General features: G+C 38.1%; 1 protein-coding gene across 1 annotated transcript; it reads left to right on the top strand.

Moving 5' to 3' along the window:
• Positions 1-20,790: 20,790 nt before the first annotated feature.
• Positions 20,791-24,153, top strand: LOC104245537 (uncharacterized). Its single transcript, XM_009801160.2, has 6 exons — positions 20,791-21,118; positions 21,808-22,067; positions 22,893-22,971; positions 23,158-23,306; positions 23,583-23,975; positions 24,139-24,153. Exons 1-6 carry the CDS (start codon positions 20,791-20,793, stop codon positions 24,151-24,153), a joined length of 1,224 nt encoding a protein of 407 aa, XP_009799462.2.
• The last annotated feature ends 400 nt before the right edge of the window (positions 24,154-24,553 follow it).

The following is a 24,553-nucleotide window of genomic DNA, read 5'->3' as shown; positions in this document are numbered from 1 at the left end:
CCAAACATCTCCACAAAACCTCCCTCGGAACTTTATCGTACGCCTTTTCTAAGTCGATGAACACCATATGCAAGTCATTCTTTCTCTCCCTATACTGATCCATCAATATCCTAACAAGGTGGATGGCTTCTGTAGTCGAACGCACCAGAATAAACCCAAATTGGTTCTCGTTTTTTCATGCTTCTCACTCTCCTAGAGGGGAGTAAAATACACACACTCTGCCACGTCAGTTTTAAAAGTGCAAATAATTCTACTTTAAAATAGTTTAGGGGGGTAATAAAAACTCCACAAAGGTAGAGTATGTAGTTAGGAATCCGAGTATAGGTCAGGGGAGTACTTATGTATTTTTCCAAAAATTTGAAGATGCTGCTTATTATTAGTATATGTTTCAATGTGTATTTTTGGTTGTTCAAATGCTAGGAAGTGTTGTGTAATCTAAAACTTGGTTGTTGCTTTTGTTTCAAATGCTGGGAAGTATAATCTGAGACTTGATTGCTGCTTTTGTTTCAAATGCTAGAAAGTGTACTGTCATTGCTATATGTTTGATCTTTTCACAAAACTAAAAATACAAGGAAAGCTAGAAATAACACATTGTATTAGAGCCCAAAAGAACTACAATTGACTAGTTTTACATTACATCCCATAAGGTTTATTGAAGTAAAATAAGTTTTAATAGTTTACATCATAACTTGCACCATAAAAATATTATCCAAAACACAATCATAGTATCGACATACAACAGTTCACAATAGAGTAGTGTTGAAGCTCAAACACCTCCAGTTTTTCATTAGCTTTTGGTGATTTTGACCTTAAATACTGTAGTAAAGCACTTCTATGTTGAAGTTGTCTAGTTGTGATTGCTTGCTTTCCCTTCTCGGAATTGTAGTTTACCAAGTCTTCACAGATCTTGTGACCTAGCTTACTGAACTTGTCCAACTTTGCTTTAAGTTCAGCTTCATAAGTTGACCTTGCACAACTCTAAAACCCATTTCTTCTCTCAATACCCTTCCATTTTTGTTGCAGTTAGCTAGAATAGGTCTTGCACACATTCTATGCTCGCATTCAGGAAGATATTTTTGAACTGTTGAATATAAACCCTACAAAATAAGACAAGGTTAGTCTAAAAAAAGATATTGTTAGCTTAAAAACAAATATCTTGTTAGTTTAAATAAGATAGTACCTTTTGCATATCATTAATGATTGTCAATTCTGCTCCTTCATCATTGATCTCCAAATCAGACTTCAATATCCTTATAAACCAACACCTTGTATCTTTACTTTCAATCCCAACTACAACCCATGTTATTGGAAACTTTTAATTGTTCCCATCATTTGCAATAACAACAAGTAGATGTTCCTTAGATATTCCCTTAAAAAATAACCATCTAACCCAATACATTTCCTGCACCCTTCAATATATCTCATTTCCATTGCTGCAAAACAAATGTAGAAGGAGTGAAATAATTTTTTCCCATCTTCAGAATCTGTCACTTTTACCACACATGTACTCTCTGGATTTGATTGAAGGAGCACATCTCTTTAATCATAAATCCTGCCAAACTCCTTCACATGATCACTTATCACTTCTTTCAATACTTGTTTCTGTCACGACCCGGATTTTTCACCCTCGAGAGTCGTGATGGCGCCTAATGGTGAAAGCTAGGCAAGCCAAATTATTCTAATTACTTAATCTTTTCCAGTTTTAAACCATTATCAGTGATGAGTAGATATCATACAAATAGTAGAAATAATTAAGCGGAAGACAAAATCTAATAATTTATCATAATACAAATCGCGGAAGTCTAAATACAATTCTACCTAGAATTTGGTGTCACAAGTTCACAGACTGTCTAAGATTACTACAAATAAAGTCCGAATAAAAGTACACGAATCTGTCTCTAAATAAGTAGAAACAGAAAAGAAATTATAGAAGGAGACGCCAAGGCCCGCGGACGCCTGCAGGACTACCTCGGATCGCCTATTGGACTGAAGTCAGCAACCTTACTGCGGTCCAAACACTCTAGTACCGGTATCTGCACACAGTGCAGAGTGTAGTATCAGCACAACCGACCTCATGTGCTGGTAAGTGCCTAGCCTAACCTCGGCGAAGTGGTGACGAGGCTAGGACCAGATTACCAAATAAACATGTGCAGTTAAATCATATAAGCGGAAAAATAAAAGCAGATAATTACAGTTAAAGATGGGAGGGGGAAAACATGCTTCAGGAAATAACAGATAACAACAGAATATCAAGAGGAATATAAAGAAACCAAAATTCAATCACTAACAAGGATAAGGAAAACAAATGCAGAATTCACTTTCATTTCACATCTTATTGCAGGCGTGTAACCCGATCCCATTTCATGTATCTCATTGCAGGCGTGCAACCCGATCCCATTTTATATATCTCGTTGCAGGCGTGCAACCCACTCCCATTTCATATATCTTGTTGCAGGTGTGCAACCCGCTCTCATTTCATATATCTTGTTTCAGGCGTATAACCCGCTCCTATTTCATATATCTCGTTGCAGGTGTGCAACCCGCTCCCATTTCATATATTACGTTGCATGTGTGCAACTCGCTCTCATTTCATATATCTTATTGCAGGCGTGCAACCCGCTCCCATTTCATATGTTTCTGTGGCGGCATGCCACCCGATCCCATTTATAAATCAACAACAATCACAAAAGAATCCCGACAAGAGAACAAGAGCAATATAACAACATCCTGGTAAGGGAACAATAATATTTCAACAACATCTCAGCAAGGGAACAATAATATGACAATAACATCCTACAAGGGAACAGTAATGATAATAACATCCCGGCAAGCAAACAATAATGATAATCCTCATATGAAGAGCAATAAACCACGTGTCATAACAATTACAATACAAGACTCACAGGCATGCTTGACACCGCCATAAAGATACTCGTCATCATGCCTATACGTCGTACTCCACAGTTACCACGTAGCAAATAAGACACGACTCTTAATCCCTCAAGTTAAGGTTAGACGAAACACTTACCTCAATGCCACGAACACAATTCAAGTCTCTACTATCGCTTTACCTCTTGATTCTACTACCAATTCGCTCGTATCTAGCCACAAGTTACTTAATTACATCAATAAATGCTAAATGAATCAATTCTAATGCATGAAAATAAGTTTTCCAAATTTTTACCCAAAAAGTCAAAAATCCCCCCCCCCCACATGGTCAAAAACCGAAGTTCGAACCAAAACCCGATTACCCATTCCCACACGAACCCAAATATATAATTTGTTTTGAAACTGATCCTCAAATCGAGGTCCAAATCCCTAATTTTTGAAAAACCTAAGTTCTACCCAAAACACCCAATTTCCCCCATTAAAATCATTGATTTTGATTTGGAATCATGTGAAAAGATGTTAGAGATTGAAGAAAACTAGTTAGAAATGACTTACAATCGATTTGGAAGAGAAGTTGTCTTTGAAAAATCGCCCAAGAGTGTTTTGGTTCTAAAAGAGTGTGAAAAATGAAAGATTTTCGGCTAAGTTATAAAATTGCAGGTCGCAGATGTCGCAATTGCGACCAGGGTTCCCAATTGCGAACCTAGACTTCTGCTAAGCTCGCATTTGCGAAGCGACCTTCGCATTTGCGAAGTGACCTTCGCATTTGCGAACAATATGTCGCATTTGCGACGACTGACCAAAAGGGGAAACATCGCTTTTGCGATAAATTCCTCGCATTTGCGAGGTAGGCTGGCCTGGGCTATTTTCGCATTTGCGACATAGCCTTCGCATTTGCGAGCTAGGCTTCGCAAATGCGAAGCCTGCAGGCCTGCAATTTCCCAAGTCCAAAATCCACACCGTGGCCTATCCAAAACTCACTCGAGCCCTCGGGGCTCCAAACCAAACATGAACACCAACCTAAAAATATTATACAGACTCACTTGTATATTCAAATTACCAAAATAACATCAACAACTATGAATCTAGCATCAAAATCATGAAATTTCTTAAGAACTTCTAATTTTCCAATTTCTCTCAAATACGGTCCGATTCATATCATTTCAAGTCCGTTTCTTGCCAAATTTCACAGGTTCGACTCAAATCATATATAAGACTTGTACCGGGCTCAAGAACCAAAATACAGGCCCGATACCATCAAACTTTAAACACATTTCACTTTCACAAATTCATAATTATTCCAGAAAATATTTTTCTTTAAAAAATTTATTTCTCAGGCTTGGGACCTCGGAATTCGATTCCGGGCATACGCCCAAGTCCCATATTTTTCTACGGACCCTCGGGGACCATCAAATCATGGGTCCGGGTCCGTTACCCAAAATGTTGACTGAAGTCAACTTAATTCATTTTAAAGTCAAAATTCATCATTTTCATAGATTTTCATATAATGGCTTTCCGGCTACGTATCCGGACTGCGCACGCAAATCGAGCTGATGCTGAAAGAGGTTTTTAAGGCCTCAGAATGCAGAATTTATTTCTAAAATAAGTGATGACCTTTTGGGTCATCACATTCTCCACCTCTAAAACAATCGTTCGTCCTCGAACGGACGTAAGAAGAATGTACCTGTGTCGGGGAAAAGATGGGGATAACTAGGGGTGGGCATTGGTCGGTTCGGTTATGAATATTATCAGTTTAACATGTCGGTTATTGGTTTACAAATATGATAAATCGATAACCAAACCAATAAGATATTACTTATCGGTTATCGGTTAATCCGTTATCGATCATTATCTGTTCGGTTATCAGTTTACCCGATAAGATAACTCAATCAAGAGTTAAGCAAAAAAGAGAAGACAATTCACTCGAGTTAAGCAAAAAAGAGAAGAATTCACATATAGTATACTACTCAATTCTACGTTCTAGCCACAACTAATATTTGAAGAATGTTTCATTTTGACAAATTCATGACATGTGCAATCTCAAAAATTGATACTACAACTCCACAAGCATTCCATCTCTATTTCATTGGAAATATTAGTTAATGGGAACATAAATTATAATTTTTTGGGTTCCTACCAAACTATAATCAGGAGATCAATCATTTTCCAGAGTCCAATGGTATCAAGAGCAATAAGAGTACTAGTAATTCAAAAGTTGTCCAAACACAACTGAAATAGTGTTAATTTTTCAACAATCCAAATACATTAATAACAATACAAAGTAGTAGCAATTTCACCTTAAAATTAAAAAGTACAAACATAGTACTAAAACATGAGCACAAAATAAAGAATCGAAAACAATCAAAAATCCTATATTGTTATTATCGAACTCTACTGTAAAATTCAAAAGAAAGGAACGAAATTTGTTCTTAACAAAGAAGTAATTTTGGAATACAAATTTATGCTAAGATTTTAAGAATGTGGTTGTACATTGAAATTTGAAGAAGAACTGTTCAAAAATTGAATCAAAGTCTGAAGAGTGAATATGGAAACTTCAATCTTGAATGTGGCTGGGAAAATTAGGAGAAAAAGAGAGAATGAAGCCCTAGAAATTGGGTAAAATACTAATTTTATTAAATCTTATTGGGTTATCGGTTAACCCGTTAAGAAATTGGGCAACCCGTGGCCTGAACCGATAACCCAATAGTGAAAAAATACAAAACCATTACCGAACCATTAACTCGATTACCCGATATCGATATCCCAATAAGCTTTTGTCGGTTTGGGCTATCGGTTATACTCGATATATGCTCAGCCCTAGGGATAACGGCTCCGCATATCGGACTCGGACTCCCAGGTCGATGCCTCAGCAGGCTGACCTCTCCACTGAACATGAACAAAAGGAAAACTCTTCGATCTCAACTGACGAACCTACAGGTCTAGAATAGCTACCGGCTCCTCCTCATAAGACAAGTCCTTATCCAACTGGACAGTGCTGAAATCTAACACGTGGGATGGATTGCCGTGATACTTCTGAAGCATGGACACATGAAACACTGGATGTACGACTGATAAGCTCGACGGCAATGCAAGTCTATAAGCCACCTCTCCTGCTCGATCAAGAATCTCAAATGGACAATGAACATAGGGCTAAGGTTGCCCTTCTTTCCAAATCTCATCACGCCCTTCATAGGCGACACTCGAAGCAATACCCACTCACCGACCATGAATGCTAAATCACGAACCTTGCAGTCGGTATAACTCTTTTGCCTGGACTGAGTTGTACGAAGCATATCCTGAATGATCCTGACCTTGTCCAAGGCATCCTGCACTAGATCCGTACCCAACAACCGAGCCTCTCCCAGCTCAAGCCATCCAACCGGCGACCGACACCGCCTACCATACAAAGCCTCATAAGGAGCCATCTAGATACTCGACTGGTAGCTGTTGTTGTAGGCAAACTCTGCTAAAGGCAAAAATTGATCCCACGAGCCTCCAAATTCAATGACACAAGCTCGGAGCATATCCTCCAAAATCTAAATAGTCCAGTCGGACTTCCCGTCTGTCTAAGGATGAAACGTTATTCTCAACTCAACCTGTGTACCCAACTATCGCTGAACTGCCCTCCAGAAACATGAGGTAAATTGCATACCTCGGACTGAAATGATAGACATGGGCACACCATGAAGATGAACAATCTCCCGGATATAGATCTCAGCTAACCTTTCAGATGGATAGTAGACTGCCACAAGAATGAAATGCGCTAACTTGGTTAGCCTATCAACAATGACCCACACTGCGTCAAACTTCCTCCGAGTCTGTGGGAGTCCAACAACGAAATCCATAGTGATCCGCTACCACTTCTACTCGGGAAGCTCAATCTTCTGGAACAAACCACCAGGCCTCTGATGCTCGTACTTAACCTACTGACAATTCAAACACCGAGCTACATATGCAACGATATCCTTCTTCATTCTCCTCCACAAATAATACTGCCATAAATCCTAATACATCTTAGCGGCGCCCGGATGAATAGAGTACCGGGAGATATGGGCCTCCTCTAAAATCAACGCTCGAAGACCATCCACATTAGGCACACAAACGCGACCCTGCAATCTCAAAACTCCATCATCTCATAAGGTAACCTGCTTGGCACCTCCGTGATGCACCGTGTCTCTAAGGACACAAAAATGAGGATCATCGTACTGTCGATCTCGGATACACTCTAGTAAAGAAGAACGAGCGACTGTGCAAGCTAACACACGGCTGGGCTCAAAAACATCCAACCTCACAAACTGACTGGACAAAGCCTGAAGCGGTCTCTCACCGACAGGAATATAAGCAAGACTGCCCATACTGGCTGACTTCCTACTCAAAGCATCGGCCACCATATTGGCCTTTCCCGAATGATATAAGATGGTGATATCATAGTCCTTTAATAGCTCCAACCACCTTTTCTGCCTCAAATTTAGCTCCTTCTACTTGAACAAATACTGCAGACTCTTGTGATCCGTGAACACCTCACATGCCACGCCATACAGATAATGCCTCCAAATCTTCAACGCGTGAACAATGGCTGCCAACTCCAAATCATGAACCGGATAATTTTCTCATGAATTTTCAACTACCGCGAAGCATAGGTAATGACCTTTCCATCCTATATCAACATCGCACCAAGTCCAATACGAGATGCATCACAATAAACTGTATAAGGCCTTGAACCTGTGGGCAAAACCAACACCGGTGTCGTAGTCAGAGCTGTATTGATCTTCTGAAAGCTTGCCTCACACTCATATGACCATCTAAACTGGGCACCCTTCTGGGTCAACCTGGTCATCGGGGCTGCTATAGACGAGAACCCCTCCACAAACCTACGATAGTAGCCTATTAATCCCAAGAAACTCCAGATATCTGTAGCTGATGCTGGTTTAGGCCAGTTCTTGACCGCCTCAATCTTCTTCAGATCAACCTGAATACCCCATGCGGATACAACATGACCTAGGAATGCAAGTGAACTCAACCAGAACTCACACTTTGAAAATTTGGCATACAACTGTTGTCCTTTAAAGTCTGAAGAACCACTCTAAGATGCTGCTCATGCTCCTCCCGGCTGCGGGAGTAGATCAAAATATCATCAATAAAGACTATCACAAACGAATCCAAGTAAGGCCTGAACACTCGGTTCATCAAATCCATAAAAGTTGTTGGGGCATTTGTCAACCCGAATGACATTACCAAGAACTCATAATACCCGTACCGAGTGCGGAAAGCGGTCTTAGGAACATCAGATGCCCTAATACTCAACTGATGGTAGCCAAATCTCAAGTCAATCTTCGAAAATACCTTGGCACCCTGAAGCTGATCAAACAAATCATCGGTCTTCGGCGATGGATACTTATTCTTGATTGTAACCTTGTTCAACTGCCGGTAATCAATACACATTCTCATCGATCTGTCCTTCTTCTTAACAAACAATACCGACGTATCCCAAGGCGAGACACTAGGTTTAATGAAACCTTTTTCGAGAAAATCTTGCAACTGCTCCTTCAACTATTTCAACTCAGGCAGGGCCATACGATACGGCGGAATAGAAATGGGTTGAGTGCTCAAAGCCAAATCAATGCAGAAGTCAATATCCCTGTCGGGTGGTATACCCAGTAGGTCTGAAGGAAATACCTCGGGGAACACATGAACAACAGGCACAGAATAAATAGAAGGAACCTTGGCACTAGAATCACGAACATATGCCAAATAGGCCAAACACCCCTTCTCGACCATACGCCGAGCCTTCATATATGAGACAACACTATGGGTAGAATGACCAGGAGTCCCTCTCCACTCAAGACGAGGTAGACCCGGCAAGGCTAAGGTCACAGTCTTGGCATGACAGTCCAAGATAGCATGATAAGGTGATAACCAGTCCATCCCCAATATAACATCAAAATCGACCATGTCCAGAAGAAGTAAATCTACACGAGTCTCAAGACCCCCAATCACAACTATACACGAACGATGGACTCGATCTACCACGATAGAATCACCCACTAGTGTAGACACATAAACATGAGCACTCAAATAATCACCAGGCATGACTAGATACGGTACAAAATAAGATGACACATAGGAGTACGTAGATACTGGATCAAATAAAACCGAAGCATCTCTGCTATAAACCAAAACAGTACTTGTGATAACTACATTGGAAGCCTCAGTCTTGGGCCTGGCTGAAAGAGCATAACATCGGGGTTGGGCCCCATCACCCTGAACTACATCTCTGGGATGGCCTGTTACTGGCTGGCCTCCACCCCTAGCGGCCTGAGCTCTACCTCTAATACCTCCATCTCCACCTCTAGCACCTTTACCCCCACATCTAGCTAGCTGGGCGGGCTATGGAACACTCGGTGATTGAACCATGGCACAAGAACCCTGATGCTGAGAACTTCTCAATGCTCCAGGGCAAAACCTAGCAATGTGACCCATATTACTACAAGTGTAACAAGCCCTCGGCTACTGAGACTGCTGACCCTGACGAACTGAATGACCACCCTGAAAACTCTGAAGCGGCGGTGCACTGATAGAAGCTGGTAGTGCACTGTAGGACTGCTGATCAGAATACTGCATATGGGAACCACGGTCATCTGAAGCACCGTGAGAATCCTGAAGCGCTGACTGAAAAGGCCTAGGAGGATGGCCTCTACCAAAAGAATATCTGCCTCCAGACGAGGCACCACTCAATTTTCCGGAATAACGAGGCCTCTTGTCAGATCCTTGACCACCTCCCTGCGACAGAACCATCTCAACTCTCCTGGCCACATTGGCCGCCTCCTGGAAAGAAATCTCACTCCTTGTCTCCTTAGCCATCTGAAGTCGAATAGGCTGAATAAGTCCCTCAATGAACCTCATCACCTTCTCTCTCTCGGTAGGAAGTATGATAAGAGCATGACGGGCCAAGTCGATGAATCTGGTCTCATACTAAGTAACAGTCATAGAACCCTGCTGAAGACGCTCAAACTGCCTCCGATAGATCTCTCTCTGAGTGACAGGAAGAAACTTCTCCAAAAATAGCTGAGAAAATTGATCCCAAGTCAAAGCTGGTGACCCAACTGGTCTAGCCAAACACTAATCCCTCCACCAAGTCTTGGCGGATCCAGATAAGCGAAAAGTAGCAAAGTCGACCCTATTGGTCTCCACTATCCCCATATTCCTGAAAACCTCATGAAAACTGTCCAAATAATCTTGGGGATTCTCAGAAGATGCACCGCTGAAAGTGGTAGTGAAGAACTTGGTAAAACCTGTCCAACCTCTACAAAGCCTCCGAAGATGTAGTAGATCTATCACCGATTTATGCTGCTGTTCGGTTGAAAAAGCAATAAGTGACCTCACCCTCTGTGAAAGGACAAGAGTAGAGAGTTCAATTTAGCTTTAAGAGAACAAAATCGCACGACAGGAAGGAATAGATGTGAAGTTTTTCCTTATTATGTAGCCTCTAGGGGATAAATACAAACATCTCTGTACCGATCCCTCAGACTCTTCTAAGCTTGTCTGTGAATTGTGAGACCTATGTAACCTAGAGCTCTGATACCAACTTGTCACGACCCGGATTTCCTACCCTCAAGAATCATGATGGCGCCTACTAGTGAAAGCTAGGCAAGCCAAATTATTCTAATTACTTAACCTTTTCCAGTTTTAAACCATTATCAGTGATGAGTAGATATCATACAAATAGCGGAAATAATTAAGCGGAAGACAAAATCTAATAATTTATCTTAATACAAACCTCGGAAGTCTAAATACAACTCTACCCAGAATTTGGTGTCACAAGTTCATAGACTGTCTAAGATTACTACAAATAAAGTCCGAATAAAAGTACACGAATCTGTCTCTAAATAAGTAGAAACAGAAAGGAAATGATAGAAGGAGATGCCAAGGCCCACGGACGCTTGCAGGACTACTTCGGGTCGCCTATTGTACTGAAGACAGCAACCTCACTGCGGTCTAAACGCTTTGGTACCAGTATCTGCACATAGTGCAGAGTATAGTATCAGCACAACCGATCCCATGTGCTAGTAAGTACCTAGCCTAACCCCGGTGATGTAGTGACGAGGCTAGGACCAGACTACCAAATAAACCTGTGCAATTAAATCATATAAGCGGAAAAATAAAAGCAGATAATTACAGTTAAAGATGGGAGGGGGAAAACATGCTTCGGGAAATAACAGATAACAACAGAATATCAAGAGGAATATAAAGAAACCAAAATCCAATTACTAATAAGGATAAGGAAAACAAATGCAGAATTCACTTTCATTTCACATCTTGTTGCAGGCGTGCAACCCGATCCCATTTCATGTATCTCGTTGCAGGCGTGCAACCCACTCCCATTTCATATATCTCATTGGAGGCATGCAACCCGCTCTCATTTCATATATCTCGTTGCATGCGTGCAACCCGCTCCCATTTCATATATCTCGTTGCAGGCGTGCAACCCGCTCCCATTTTATATATCACATTGCAGGCGTGCAACCCGCTCTCATTTCATATATCTTGTTGTAGGCGTGCAACCCGCTCCCATTTCATATATTTTCGTGGTGGCGTGCCACCCGTTCCCATTTACAAATCAACAACAATCACAAAAGAATCCCGGCAAGGGAACAAGAGTAATATAACAACATTCCGACAAGGGAACAATAATATTTCAATAACATCCCAGCAAGGGAACAATAATATCAAAACAAACATCCCGGCAAGGGAACAATAATATAACAATAACATCCTGTAAGGGAACAGTAATGATAATAACATCTCGGCAAGGGAACAATAATGATAATCCTCATATGAAACACAATAAACCACGTGTCATAACAATTACAATACAAGACTCACGGGCATGCTTGACACCGACGTATAGATACTCGTCACCATGGCTATACGTCGTACTCCATAGTTACCACGTAGCAAATAAGACACGACTCCTAATCCCTCAAGCTAAGGCTAGACCAAACACTTACCTCGATGCTACGAACACAATTCAAGTCTCTATTATCGCTTTACCTCTTGATTTCACCACCAATTCGCTCGTATCTAGCCACAAGTTACTTAATTACATCAATAAACGCTAAATTAATCAATTCTAATGCATGAAAATAAGTTTTCCAAAGTTTTACCAAAAAAGTCAAAAATCCCCCCGGGCCCACATGGTCAAAACTCAAGGTTCGAACCAAAACCTGATTACCTATTCCCCCACGAAGCCAAATATATAATTTGTTTTGAAATCGAACTTCAAATCGAGGTCCAAATCCCTAATTTTTGAAAAATCTAGGTTCTACCCAAAACACCCAATTTTCCCCATAAAAATCATTGATTTTGAGTTGAAATCATGTGAAAAGATGTTCAAGATTGAAAAAAACTAGTTAGAAACGACTTACAATCGATTTGGAATAGAAGTTGTCTTTGAAAAATCGCCCAAGAGTGTTTTGGTTTTGAAAGAGTGTGAAAAATGAAAGATTTTCGGCTAAGTTATAATATTGCAGGTTGCAAATGTCGCAATTGCGACCAGGGCTCGCAATTGCGAACCCAGACTTTTGCTAAGCTCGCATTTGCGAAGTGACCTTTGCATTTGTGAAATCGCTTTTGTGAACAATATGTCGCATTTGCGATGATTGACCAAAAGGGGAAACATCGCATTTGCGATAAATTCCTCGCATTTGCGAGGTAGGCTAGCCTGGGCTATTTTTGCATTTGTGACATAGCCTTCGCATTTGCGAGCCAGGCTTCGCATTGCAGGCTTGCAATAGAGCAACTGAAACCTGCAATTTCCCAAGTTCAAAATCCACCCCGTGGCCTATCTAAAACTCACCCGAGCCCTCGGAGCTCCAAGCCAAATATGCACACCAACCTAAAAATATCATACGAACTCGCTCGTGCATTCAAATCACCAAAATAACATCAACAACTATGAATTTAACATCAAAATCATGAAATTTTTTAAGAATTTCAAATTTTCCAATTTCTCTCAAATACGGTCTGATTCATATCATTTCAAGTCCGTTTCTTACCAAATTTCACAGGTTCAACTCAAAGCATATATAAGACCTGTACCGGACTCCGAAACCAAAATATGGACTCGATACCATAAAACTTTAAACATATTTCACTTTCAAAAACTCATAAATATTCCAAAAAGTAATTTTCTTTAAAAAATTCATTTCTCGGGCTTAGGACCTCGGAATTCGATTCCGGGCATATGCTCAAGTCCCATATTTTCCTACGGACCCTTCGGGACCATCAAATCACTGGTCCGGATCCGTTTACCCAAAATGTTGACCGAAGTCAACTTAATTCATTTTAAAGTCAAAATTCATGCATTTTTCACAGATTTTCACATAATGACTTTTCGGTACGTGCCCGGACTGCGCACGAAAATTGAGGTAATGTTGAAAGAGGTTTTTAAGGCCTCAGAACACAGAATTTATGGTCATCACAGTTTTTCTAGCCTTCAAATAGATTTTTTTCCTAATGTATAAACCCAAATCCTCCCTTGCCAAATCTTGCATCTCCCAACCCTTTATGCACGACTATGAAATTATCCTACTTCTATAGTACTTTGCAAGATACTTGGTATTGCACATTAAATTTGTGTTGGTCTTGTTGTAGTTATGCCTAGGATTATAAGTTCTGATAATGAAATCAACAGATTTGGGCTCTCTGCTTGCAAACAATAACCAAGGGCATCTACTTGTTTTGCATTTTACCCTAACTCTGTTTTTGTCATTTGTAATCTTTTCGTGCTCACAACCTCTCTCTATTGCATACTTGGTGACAGTTTCCCTAAACTTATATGCATTTTCAAAGACCATGTTAAGTTGTCAAACCACCTTTCCCATTTTGGATCATACATTACCCTCTTGTTCTCCTTTCTTGCTTTCATGTTACCACTTTTGTTTCTTGATTCACTACCACTCTCATTGTCACTGTCACTCTTAAAACTACCAGCATCTGAACTGTCATAAAAAGGCCCATCACCAACTAGCTTACCAGAAATATTTTTCTCCCCTTTATCTATTTCTTCAAAACCTAGATATATCCCACCTGGTCCAAGATAACACTTAGCAACAACTTTCTTTCTTGGTGTTCTTTTTTTCTTCTAATAAACCTTCAAATTTGTTTTAACTATGTTTAAATCTTCATGCACATCACTACTATAATCAGTCTCATGCTCTTCATCATCAAAACTGCTAGATTTATCACTATCTGCAGCATTACCTATGTCATATTCCTCTAAGTCTTCATCTACTGAGGAGTCTCTAGAAGGTTTTTCTACAATATGTGACTGTTCACGGGGTTCTATTTGACCACTACAATCAATATTTTCAAAAATTTGGGAACCTAAAGGTGCATTAAAACCTTTAACAACCCTACTGGAAGATTCTTCAACGACCCCACTAGTCACATGGCTATTCTAGACCCCATTATCTCCCTTATGGCATACATAAATGTCTATTGTATCCTTATTACTTAACAGCTCAGCAAGTACCAACAAATCCCTATCATTTTTCAATTCTACCAAACTGCCACCCTTAGAAGATACAATATACATTTTTCTTACACTGGTAAACCCAAAATCCTTGGCATAATCAATAATTTCTGGAATAGACAGTTTGTCTGTATCCACATTAAAGGCATATTCAATATTCCCCCAACATAAACTGGCCCTATCTTACTCACAAGCATACCATCAATATGAAACCTCAAATTTAGATATTTGTCTGCCATTACCCTAAAATAACAATAAAAACAGCAAAGAATAAGGCCAAAAACATAGAATACTTTATTAATCTAACATAAAAAGACCCAAAATCTAAAACTAACAACAAGCAGCATGCATGCAACTATATATTCGACAAACAAACATCGACAAACAGAAAGATATAACACCTCAAAGAAATACCCAATTTTTTCGCAAATATCGTATAGTTTAGGCGGGTTTGAAGGTATTAACTCAAACAAATAAAGGTATATATTGTGTATGAAAAATAATCTTAAATTACATAAATAAGATTACACAAAATAAAATTTCGCAAATATGAAACTAATCGGCCAACAACTACACTCTCTAATTCGAAATTACACAAAAAAAGTTTAAAAAATTCAACTTTATTCTCTACAATAAGGTGTTGGTTTAATAAGATTTTAGTGGGTGTTCTTTCAATAATATGTGTAAGATATGAAAGAAGACTAAAAAAAGAAGAAAATAAATTATTTCGGAGGAAATAAGAGAGGAATTTTTTTTTCTAGAGGGAACCTATGTGGAGAATTGAAGAAAAAGGTGAAAAAATGATGAAGAACGTGAAAAAATAAAAATAAAAGGATGAAATAAGGAAGGATGGTGAAAAACGAGGAAGAAAGGTAGATATAAAAGAAATAAGGAGAACATTTATAAAAAAATAAGTTGAAAGAGGGTTAGGATAATTAGCCATTACATTCTGTCAGGTGGGCTATTTTTATGTTTTTTTCAGATGTCATGCACTCCCACGCGAGTGTGTACACACGTTATGCCAGATAATATGAAGGATAATATAGTTCAGGGGATTTTCGGGATACCGAATAGTTTAAGTATAAAACTGACAAAAAACGTTAAAGGAGGTTTCAATGGTATTAATTTGCTATTGAAAAGTTCTCTTTTTGACCAAAAGTAATTGGGTTGGGGTCTTATCCTAATACAAAGTTCGGAAGATTATTCTTTCCTTCTTGGTAAAAGAGGACAAACAAGGTGTGTGGGAGAAAAATATCTAAAAGGTGAGAAGATTTCGTCCATCAAGCGAAACAGAGCGCGATCCCCAAATAAACGTGGCTAGCGAAAATTCACTATTGGGGATAAACATACCAATAAAACAAGGGATTTCTTCTTCTTCTTCTTCATCTTCATCTGTTCTTCCATATATTTGACACCATTGATAGCCATTAAAAAAGCTTAAAAGCTTTGAATTCAAATTTGAGTTTTCAAAAACCATTATTTGTTTGAATTGGGTGTTGTTGAAAATAATCGGGAATATGGATTGGAGTTTATATCTCAATTTTGAGGGTTTTTGGTGAAGATTAGACTTGGTTTTGACTGAATTTCAGATTGAAACTCGAAGAAGAAGAAGAAGAAGAAGAAGAAGAAGAAGAAGAAGAAGAAGAAGAAGAAGAAGAAGAAGAAGAAGAAGAAGAAGACATATTGCAGAAATTGTAGATAAATTGTAGATTATTTGTATTCTGATTGTAGATGCTTTATTTTCTGTTTTCATAAATAAAAAACTGCTAAAACTTCTACAAATCTTCTGAAAAAACGCAATTATGTCAAAAATCACAATTATGCTACAATTGGATGAGAATTGGGATATAAAAATTTAATGTACCCAATTTGTAGATATTTTGTAGATAAATTATAGATTATTTGTATTCTAATTGTAGGTGCTTTGTTTTCTGTTTTCACACATCAAAAACGACTAAAACTTCTACAAATCTTCTGAAAAACGCAATTATGTCAAAAATCCCAATTATGCTACAATTGAATGAGAATTGGGATATTAAAATTCAATGTACCCAGTTTGTAGATATTTTGTAGATAATTTGTAGATTTTCAACATAGATTGTAGTTTAATTGTAGTATAAATGTAGTAATTATGTAGATACCCTTACAAATAATACTGCTTTATACATACTTAAAATTGATTTATAGTATATTTGTAGAATTTTTGTAGATGAAGAGAAAAATTTTGTAGTCAACATGTGCGAAGATGTATTTAGTTCAAATTCTGATCAATCCAACTGTAACTACAATTTATCTACAATTTATCTACAATTTCTGCAATATGTCTTCTTCTTCTTCTTCGAGTTTCAATCTACAGTTCAGCCAAAACGAAGTCTAAATCTTCACCAAAATCCCTCAAAATTGAGATATAAACTCCAAAATATATTCCCAATTATTTACAACAACACCCAATCAAAACAAATAATGATTTTTGAAAACCCAAATTTGAATTCAAAGATTCAAAGCTTTTTAATGGCTGTCAATGGTGGAATTGTTTCTCTTTTATCTCTTTGAAGGTTTGTTCTTCTTCATTGAGAAAATTTGAAGCTGAAGGTAAATGTGTGTATGAATTTTGAAGATTTATCTTCAATATTGGGTGAATTTAAATGGAGAATAATGAAGAACGTGGGTAGCTTTTGTTCTGTAAAGAACCAAAAAGGCAGTAGCTCTATGTCGTAAAACCATAAGAATATGATTTTGAATCCGAAAAGAAATAGGAAAGCGTGGGCCCTACTATTCCGTACGTAACAAAATTGCAATTTCCATCTCTGTATTTTTTGAGAAGAAGAAGGAATGGAGAAGAGAAAGAAAGGGGAGGGGAAAAACTGCGTAGGTCTTAGGAATTAGGGAGATAGAGAAACGTGGGATATATTGACACCTTTAATTAAGGAGTAAAAACTGCCCTTAATTAGACCCTTAATTAAGAATGGTATAAGATTGGTAATTTGGTATACTAAGTGTAATTAAATCAAACCTTAAACATTGAAGGTAATAAGGTTTCCTATGTGGCATAGGAAGGTAAAAATTCCATAAAACAACAGTAACTAGTGATAAGATTCTTAATCAATAAGGTCAAAATATAATACATGTTTATATAGCTATTGGACAAAAAAGTATCTTATGTGGCTCAGATAATAGCTACTTTTAAACAACAATAACAACAACAACCCAGTAAAATCTCACTAGCGGGGTCTGGGAAGGATAGTGTGTACGTAAATTTTACCCCTACCCTAAAAGAGTAGAGAAGTTATTTCCGGATAATAGCTACTTTTCATGCAAATATATTATTACTCAACCTATTTTTGAGAATATCCTTTAATAAAAGTAAAGACATTCTTCATAATTGAATCCGATTTTGACCATTATTTTCATATCCGTAATAGTGCGAAAAGAAGGCTTTTTCCACGATAAAAAGTTTTTTGGAGAATAAATAAATGATGCAATAAAATAAAAAAAGGAAAGGAACCAACATTTTTTAAATATAATGTTTCGCTTTGTATTATGCATAAAAAAGGAGCCCATTTAAGAGCAACCAATAACATATTTAAAGTTAAAGTTGTCTAAAGAAAAATGTATAATTGATAATTAAATTAAACAATAAGAAAAAATATATCTTCAAAATGCTAAAAATTAATATTACCAATAACAATTTTTTTATTAATAATTCAAGGGTACTCTGTATTCATGCATTAATAATTCCATGGATAATTAATATAATTTGGGCTCAAATTATTTCTCTCATTTAATTAGTATAAAATATAGATAAATCATTTTCTATCTCTTTTTTGGGAAGTGAATATCTGCTTAGAATCTTAGGCAACATTTGTTTTTTATTCCCTCACAAGCCATGGCTTCTAGCTGAACATGTCATACGTGTTCACACGTGTTCACACGATCAATCTTCGTATGAAGTAGGCTACATGTGTTATTTTGAACTTTACAAGATCATTTCTTCAATTGGAGATTGACCTTAGGCCTACTCAAATACTCCCTCTGTTCCAGTTTATGTTAACTTATTTCCTTTTTGGTCCGTTCCAAAAAGAATGAACCATTTCTAAATTTGGTAATAATTTAGCTTAAAGTTACAACTCTACCCTTAATGAGAAGCTTTTATAACCACATAAATACTCTGGGCCCCATTTGGACTTGTTTAGAACCACAAATTCCAAAAGTCTTCATTTTTTTCTTAAACTCCGTGTCCGGTCAAACATGTTCACATAAATTGGAACGGAGGGAGTACATGAAATCATAGAAAGAAACTTGATTCACTTGTTCAATTCATAAAATCTCATGACTCAATTTAAGGCATCTATGATCATCTATCATATTAATAAAACAATTAGGGATTAACCCTAAGCCACTCAAAATCCTATTCACTCACCTTGATGTGATCCATGGTTCAAACGTATACCAAATGAGTTAATCCAACCAAAATCAACTTACCCGTAATCTATTATCACTATTATCTGACGGGACAAGTAAAAAGCTTACCTCAAAGGACTAATATTCGAATTTCTTTAATCTTGGAATTTGGAGAGCTTGGAATTTGCATTCTAGAACAAGTCATATATAATTTAGGGGTTAAAGTTCTTATTAAATATCATTAAATAATCTAAATACTCCATATTTGACTTGCAATAATGGTTTGTTTGTGATTCATGGGCGAAAATATCCTTTTTAACTTGTGTTCTAGCCTTGGGAGGAAGAAGAAAATGAAATGGTACTTGGGTATACTTGGGTAATGTAGGCGCATACTTCGTACTCACATTCTTCTTCAATGTCTGCTACATCAAATTGCATTCATTATCTAATTGAGGGGACTGCATTTGGTGAAATATCATTTTTTTCTTTTATTATTGTTTTGCGCTAACAAGCATAAGTGGTAACTATTTCACTTTTAAACATGTGGTGGCTTATGCCCAGAACACTATTGTATAGGGAAATATTGAGTTCATATATATTTAAGTGATTGAAAGATGACATGTCATGAAACGAAGGCTGGTCAAAGAATGATGATTAGCAAAGAGGCACGAGTTGCAACAAATACGAGCATAGACACAAGTAGAGGCACGGGCAGTTACTCAAAAGACTCGACGCTCATACCTATTTAGATCCACAAATTAAGGAGAATGAATCTGACAACACAAGAGAGTACAGATACAGTATTTAATAAGCATTAAATACTAAAAACGTTAAAAAATCTGTATTAAATTACAATGATTATGTAACGTAACATTTAATATAATGGCCTCATTATGACAAAGGCAAAACGTATATCTTGGAGATAGCTATAAAAAGGAGAAAACTGGTCATTTGTAAGGACACGGGAAATCATCTTAATATACTGGTTTACTTTATTTTCTTCTGTCTATCTTGTTGTTAGCAAAATCAATTTTCCTTATTCATTTCTGATTATCAGTAACCCGAGTTCTTCTAAATTAAAGCTGTGACCGAAGTTCAACTTTTTGGTTAAACAAATTGGTTCCGTTACCGAGAATCTGATAATCTATTCTTTCTTAGCCTAACCTTTTTTGTTGCATCAACCATGTCAAACATTAATGATAACACTCAAGGAAACCATTAACTCTAGGGGAATCCACAGGATGATCACACCCCGGCCCTTCTCCCCAAAGCTCCCCTCGGCGGTCTTGAGAAGGCACTCCTGATGGATCTCATGCAAATGGAAATGCTCAATTTGAAAATGATGAAGCTATCAATGAAGCTTTGCAAAAGCTAATCGCTCAACAAGTCAATAAATCTCTTGAGGCCTTTGTCAACCAATTACCTATTGCACCACCAACTCCAAATAACAACACTTTGGAGAACCCTCGTTCCGGGCTTGCTAATTCAGGTAGTGGTGGAATCCCCAGCGAGTCATGAGAAGGAGAACCAGGTAACTTAGTCAATTCTGATTTACAAAATTTAGTACTAACATCGCAGAAACAGCTCAAGGAGCAAAGTAACCGCATAGAGCAAATACCTGGAGTACCACCCGTAATCAAAGGGATAGATATGGATAAATATTCACAACAACCTTAGAAGCCAAGTGTTGCTCCCCTCTCAATTCCAAAGAAATTCAAAATGCTCGATATTCCAAAATACGATGGAACAACAGATCTACGAGACCACGTGACTGCATTCACAACAGGCGTAAAAGGCAAAACCAAACAAGAAATTGAATCAGTATTGGTCAAAATATTCGGTGAAATACTCACTAAGGGAGCATTAATATGGTATTCTCTTTTACCCGAAAATTCCATAAATTCTTTTGCTGAGCTTGCAGATTCATTTATTAAAGCACATTCGGGAGCTCAAAAAGTCAAAAAAGAATGGGAGATATTTTTAAAATCAAGCAAGGGGACTCAGAGTTGCATAGAGAGTTCGTGGATAGGTTCCAGCGTGAAAGAATGACGTTACCGCGTGTACCTAACAATTGGGCAGCTATAGCCTTCATTAGTAATTTGAATGAAAAAAGCTCAGAAGCCACGAGGCGACTCAAGGAAAGTTTTCGTGAATTCCCAGCAACAACGTGGAATGATGTTTACAACAGGTATAGCACGAAGCTAAGGATAGAAGAGGATATTATCTCACGGTCTCAAAAAGAGGAAAAGGTAAGTTCGAGATGGGCAGAAACTGAAAAAGGTCCGGTAAAAACAGGTACGAACCATATATGGGCCCAACGGGAAAGGATTCACGATAAAAATAGGAAAATTCAAGGTACGATCATAGATCAAGGAATAGAGAGTCAGGCTCATCATCAAGATCTAGGAATGATCGAAACACGCAAGAGCCGCGGGATGATGATAGAAAATTGAAGGAAAGATTCGGCAGTTGTAATTTTAATGTGAGCACTTCCGAGCTCGTAGCTGTTTTAAGAAGCATGGGTGACAAGGTGCAGTGGCCAAAATAAATGAGATCGAATCCAGACAGGTGCAATCCTGATCACTGGTGCCAATTCCACAACGATCATGGTCGTAAAACGACAGACTGTAGGTTGCTACAAGGCGAAGTTGATCACCTATTAAAACAAGGGTATCTCATCGAATTATTCAGTGAGAAAGGTAAGCAAGCATACATGAAGAATAGTTAGGATCCCCCTAAACCACCTTCTCCCAAAAGGATCATTAATGTTATAAGCGGAGGTGAAGACATCAATGGTGTGACGTACACAGCAGCTAATAAAGTTTCCAAAGTCACAATTACCCACGGGAAGCGGGTGCGACATGTCTTAGAGGAAGAAAGTATTATGTTTGATGTGGATGGCGTATTATCTCCACATAACGATGCACTGGTAATATCTCTACTTATACATGATACTAATATGAAACGAGTTTTGATTGATCCAGGTAGTTCCGTGAATATTATTCTGCTAAGAGTACTACACGAGATGCAAGCTGAAGATAAATTAATACCAAAAGAGCATACTTTGTTTGGATTTGACAATTCCAGCGTGGTGACGAAAGGGGAGGTAATACTTACTACATTCGCAAAAGGAGTTGTTAAAGATGCAACATTTCAGGTGGTAGATATGGAGATGGCTTACAATATGATTCTCGGGAAACCATGGATCTATGAGATGGATGTCGTTTCGTCGACCTTACACCAAGTAATTAAATTTCCATCATCATGGGGAATATGTCAAATCCGTGAGGATCAACAGACATCCAGGAGCATAAACTTTGTAGAAGATTCAAGTACGAGAAACGAAGAAAAATAGTAGTTACAGAATCCAGTTGAGGGTACCACAACACAAACCTCAACTGAACAAGGGCGAACAGATGTGGACTCAAGGCCTGATGCCATTCAAGAACCAGAGGAAAACGAAAATATTAAAACAACAATTGAAGAACTGGAGGTTGTACTGTTATCCACGCAATGGCCTGAAAGGAAAGTCTACGTAGGGGCCAATCTAAGCCAGGACAAGTTGATTAAATTTTTGAAAACTAACGTGGATTGTTTTGCTTGGTCCCATTCTGATATGACAGGGATACCACCGGAGGTAATGACTCACAAATTAAATGAAGACCCATCATATCCGACTGTCAAACAAAAGAAGAGAAAGCAAGGAACTTTCAAAAATCAGGTGATTCAAGATGAGGCCCAAAAATTACTAAAAATTGGGTCTATCCGCGAGGCAAAGTATCCTAATTGGTTAGCCAATACTGTTGTGGTGCCGAAAAAGAATGATAAACGGCGAGTTTGGGTAGATTACACAGACCTTAAAAAAGCTTTTCCTAAAGATTCTTTTCCATTACTACATATAGATCAACTAATTGATGCTACTGTAGGACTTGAAATGTTAAGATTTTTAGATGCGTATTCAGGATACAACCAGATCAAAATGGATCCTATAGATGAAGAAAAACATCATATATAACAAATAAGGAGACTTACTGTTAAAACTCAACATTCAGGGGATCATATATCACAGTTGTCTGATACGATTAAGATCTTGCAAAAATTCAATATGAAATTAAATCCTGAGAAATGTGCATTCGGTGTTGCATCAGGTAAGTTTTTGGGTTTTCTTGTTTCTAACCGTGGTATTAAAGTGAATCCCGCATAGATTAAAGTCATTGAAGAGATCCCTGACATGTTTACAAGTAAAAAAGAAGTGCAGAGGTTGACATGAAGAATTGCAGCCTTGGGGAGATTCATTTCCAAATCATCAGAAAAATGCTTTAAATTCTTTTCAGCTCTTAAAAAGCAAGATCAGTTCGAATGGACTGAGGAATGTCAACAGGCACTCAAAAATTTGAAGACATACTTATCAAATCAGCCATTGCTCGCAAAACCAAAAGTTGGGGAAAGATTGCTCATCTACCTTGCTATCTCCGAAGTAGCGGTAAGTGTTGTGTTTGTTCGTGAAGATCACGATAAACCATCTCCGATTTATTATGTCAGCAAAACTTTATTAGATGCGGAGACACAGTATCCTCAATTAGAAAAGCTTGCACTTGCATTAATCATGACATCTAGAAAATTAAGGCCTTATTTTCAATGTCTCCCTATTGCTGTAGTAACTGCTTATCCATTACGCAATATATTACACAAACATGAGTTGTCAGGTAGGTTAGCCAAATGGGCTATAGAATTAAGTGAATATGACATCACATACCAGCCTAGAACCGCGATAAAATCTCAAGTGTTAGCAGATTTTGTGGCTGATTTTAGCCAAAGAGTGCAATTGGAAGTAGAAAAAGAATTACAGGTGTTCAACGGATCTAATGTGGGAATTTGGACTTTATTTACTGATGGTTCATCTAATGTGAAGGGTGCAAGCTTAGGAATTATTTTGGTACCACCTACGAGTGAAACCATTCGACAAGCCATTAAATGTCATTCTATAACTAACAATGAGGCAGAGTATAAAGCTGTGATTGTAGGTTTAGAACTAGCACGAGAACTCGGCATTAATCAGATTGTAATCAAAAGTGATTCACAACTCGTAGTTAATCAAATGTTGGGGACTTATACGGCCAGGAAAACACGGATGCATCAGTACTTAGAGAAGGTATGTGATCTTATTAGGCAATTCCAAATCTAGAAAGTTATGCAAATACCAACAGATGAAAATGTCGAGGCGGACGCCCTAGCCAATCTCGCATCTACAACAGACGTGACAAGCAATGAAAATGCTTCTGTAATTCATTTGTTTCATTCATTACTTGATCCAGACAAAAATGATGTAAATTTTAATAACTTAACCTGGGATTGGAGGAATGAGATTGTTGCTTTTTTGCAGTATGGAACCGTCCCTGAAGACAAGAAAAAAGCTCACACGCTTCGAAAAAAAGGTTGCTCGATATTGTTTAAAGCAAGACAATCTTTATCGAAAAATGTTCGGTGGTCCCTTAGCAAGGTGCCTAGGGCCTTCACAAATGGAATATGTAATGAGAGAAATACACGAGGGCCATTGGGGAATCACGTCGGAGGAAGATCATTGATAAGAACCATGATTAGGGCAGGTTATTATTGGCCTAAAATGGAAGAAAAAACGGAAAATTTTGTGGCTAAATATGATAAATGTCAAAGATACAGTAATAACATGCATAGACCTGCGGAGTTGTTACATCCGATTATTGCACCGTG

Source organism: Nicotiana sylvestris, chromosome 9 (genome assembly GCF_000393655.2).
Source record: "Nicotiana sylvestris chromosome 9, ASM39365v2, whole genome shotgun sequence".
Taxonomy (NCBI): domain Eukaryota; kingdom Viridiplantae; phylum Streptophyta; class Magnoliopsida; order Solanales; family Solanaceae; genus Nicotiana; species Nicotiana sylvestris.
The sequence above is the reverse complement of the archived record's forward strand: the minus strand, read 5'-3'. Positions and strand labels throughout refer to the sequence as shown.

What these genes read in the sequence shown, in the direction of transcription:
- LOC104245537 (XM_009801160.2), top strand. Translation starts at nt 20,791, where the DNA reads ATGGGAGATATTTTTAAAATCAAGCAAGGGGACTCAGAGTTGCATAGA. An exon ending in AAAAGGTCCGGTAAAAACAG is followed by an intron (nt 21,119 to 21,807) that starts GTACGAACCATA and finishes TGATTGATCCAG; the next exon opens with GTAGTTCCGTGAATATTATT. An exon ending in TGCATTCGGTGTTGCATCAG is followed by an intron (nt 22,972 to 23,157) that starts GTAAGTTTTTGG and finishes AATTCTTTTCAG; the next exon opens with CTCTTAAAAAGCAAGATCAG.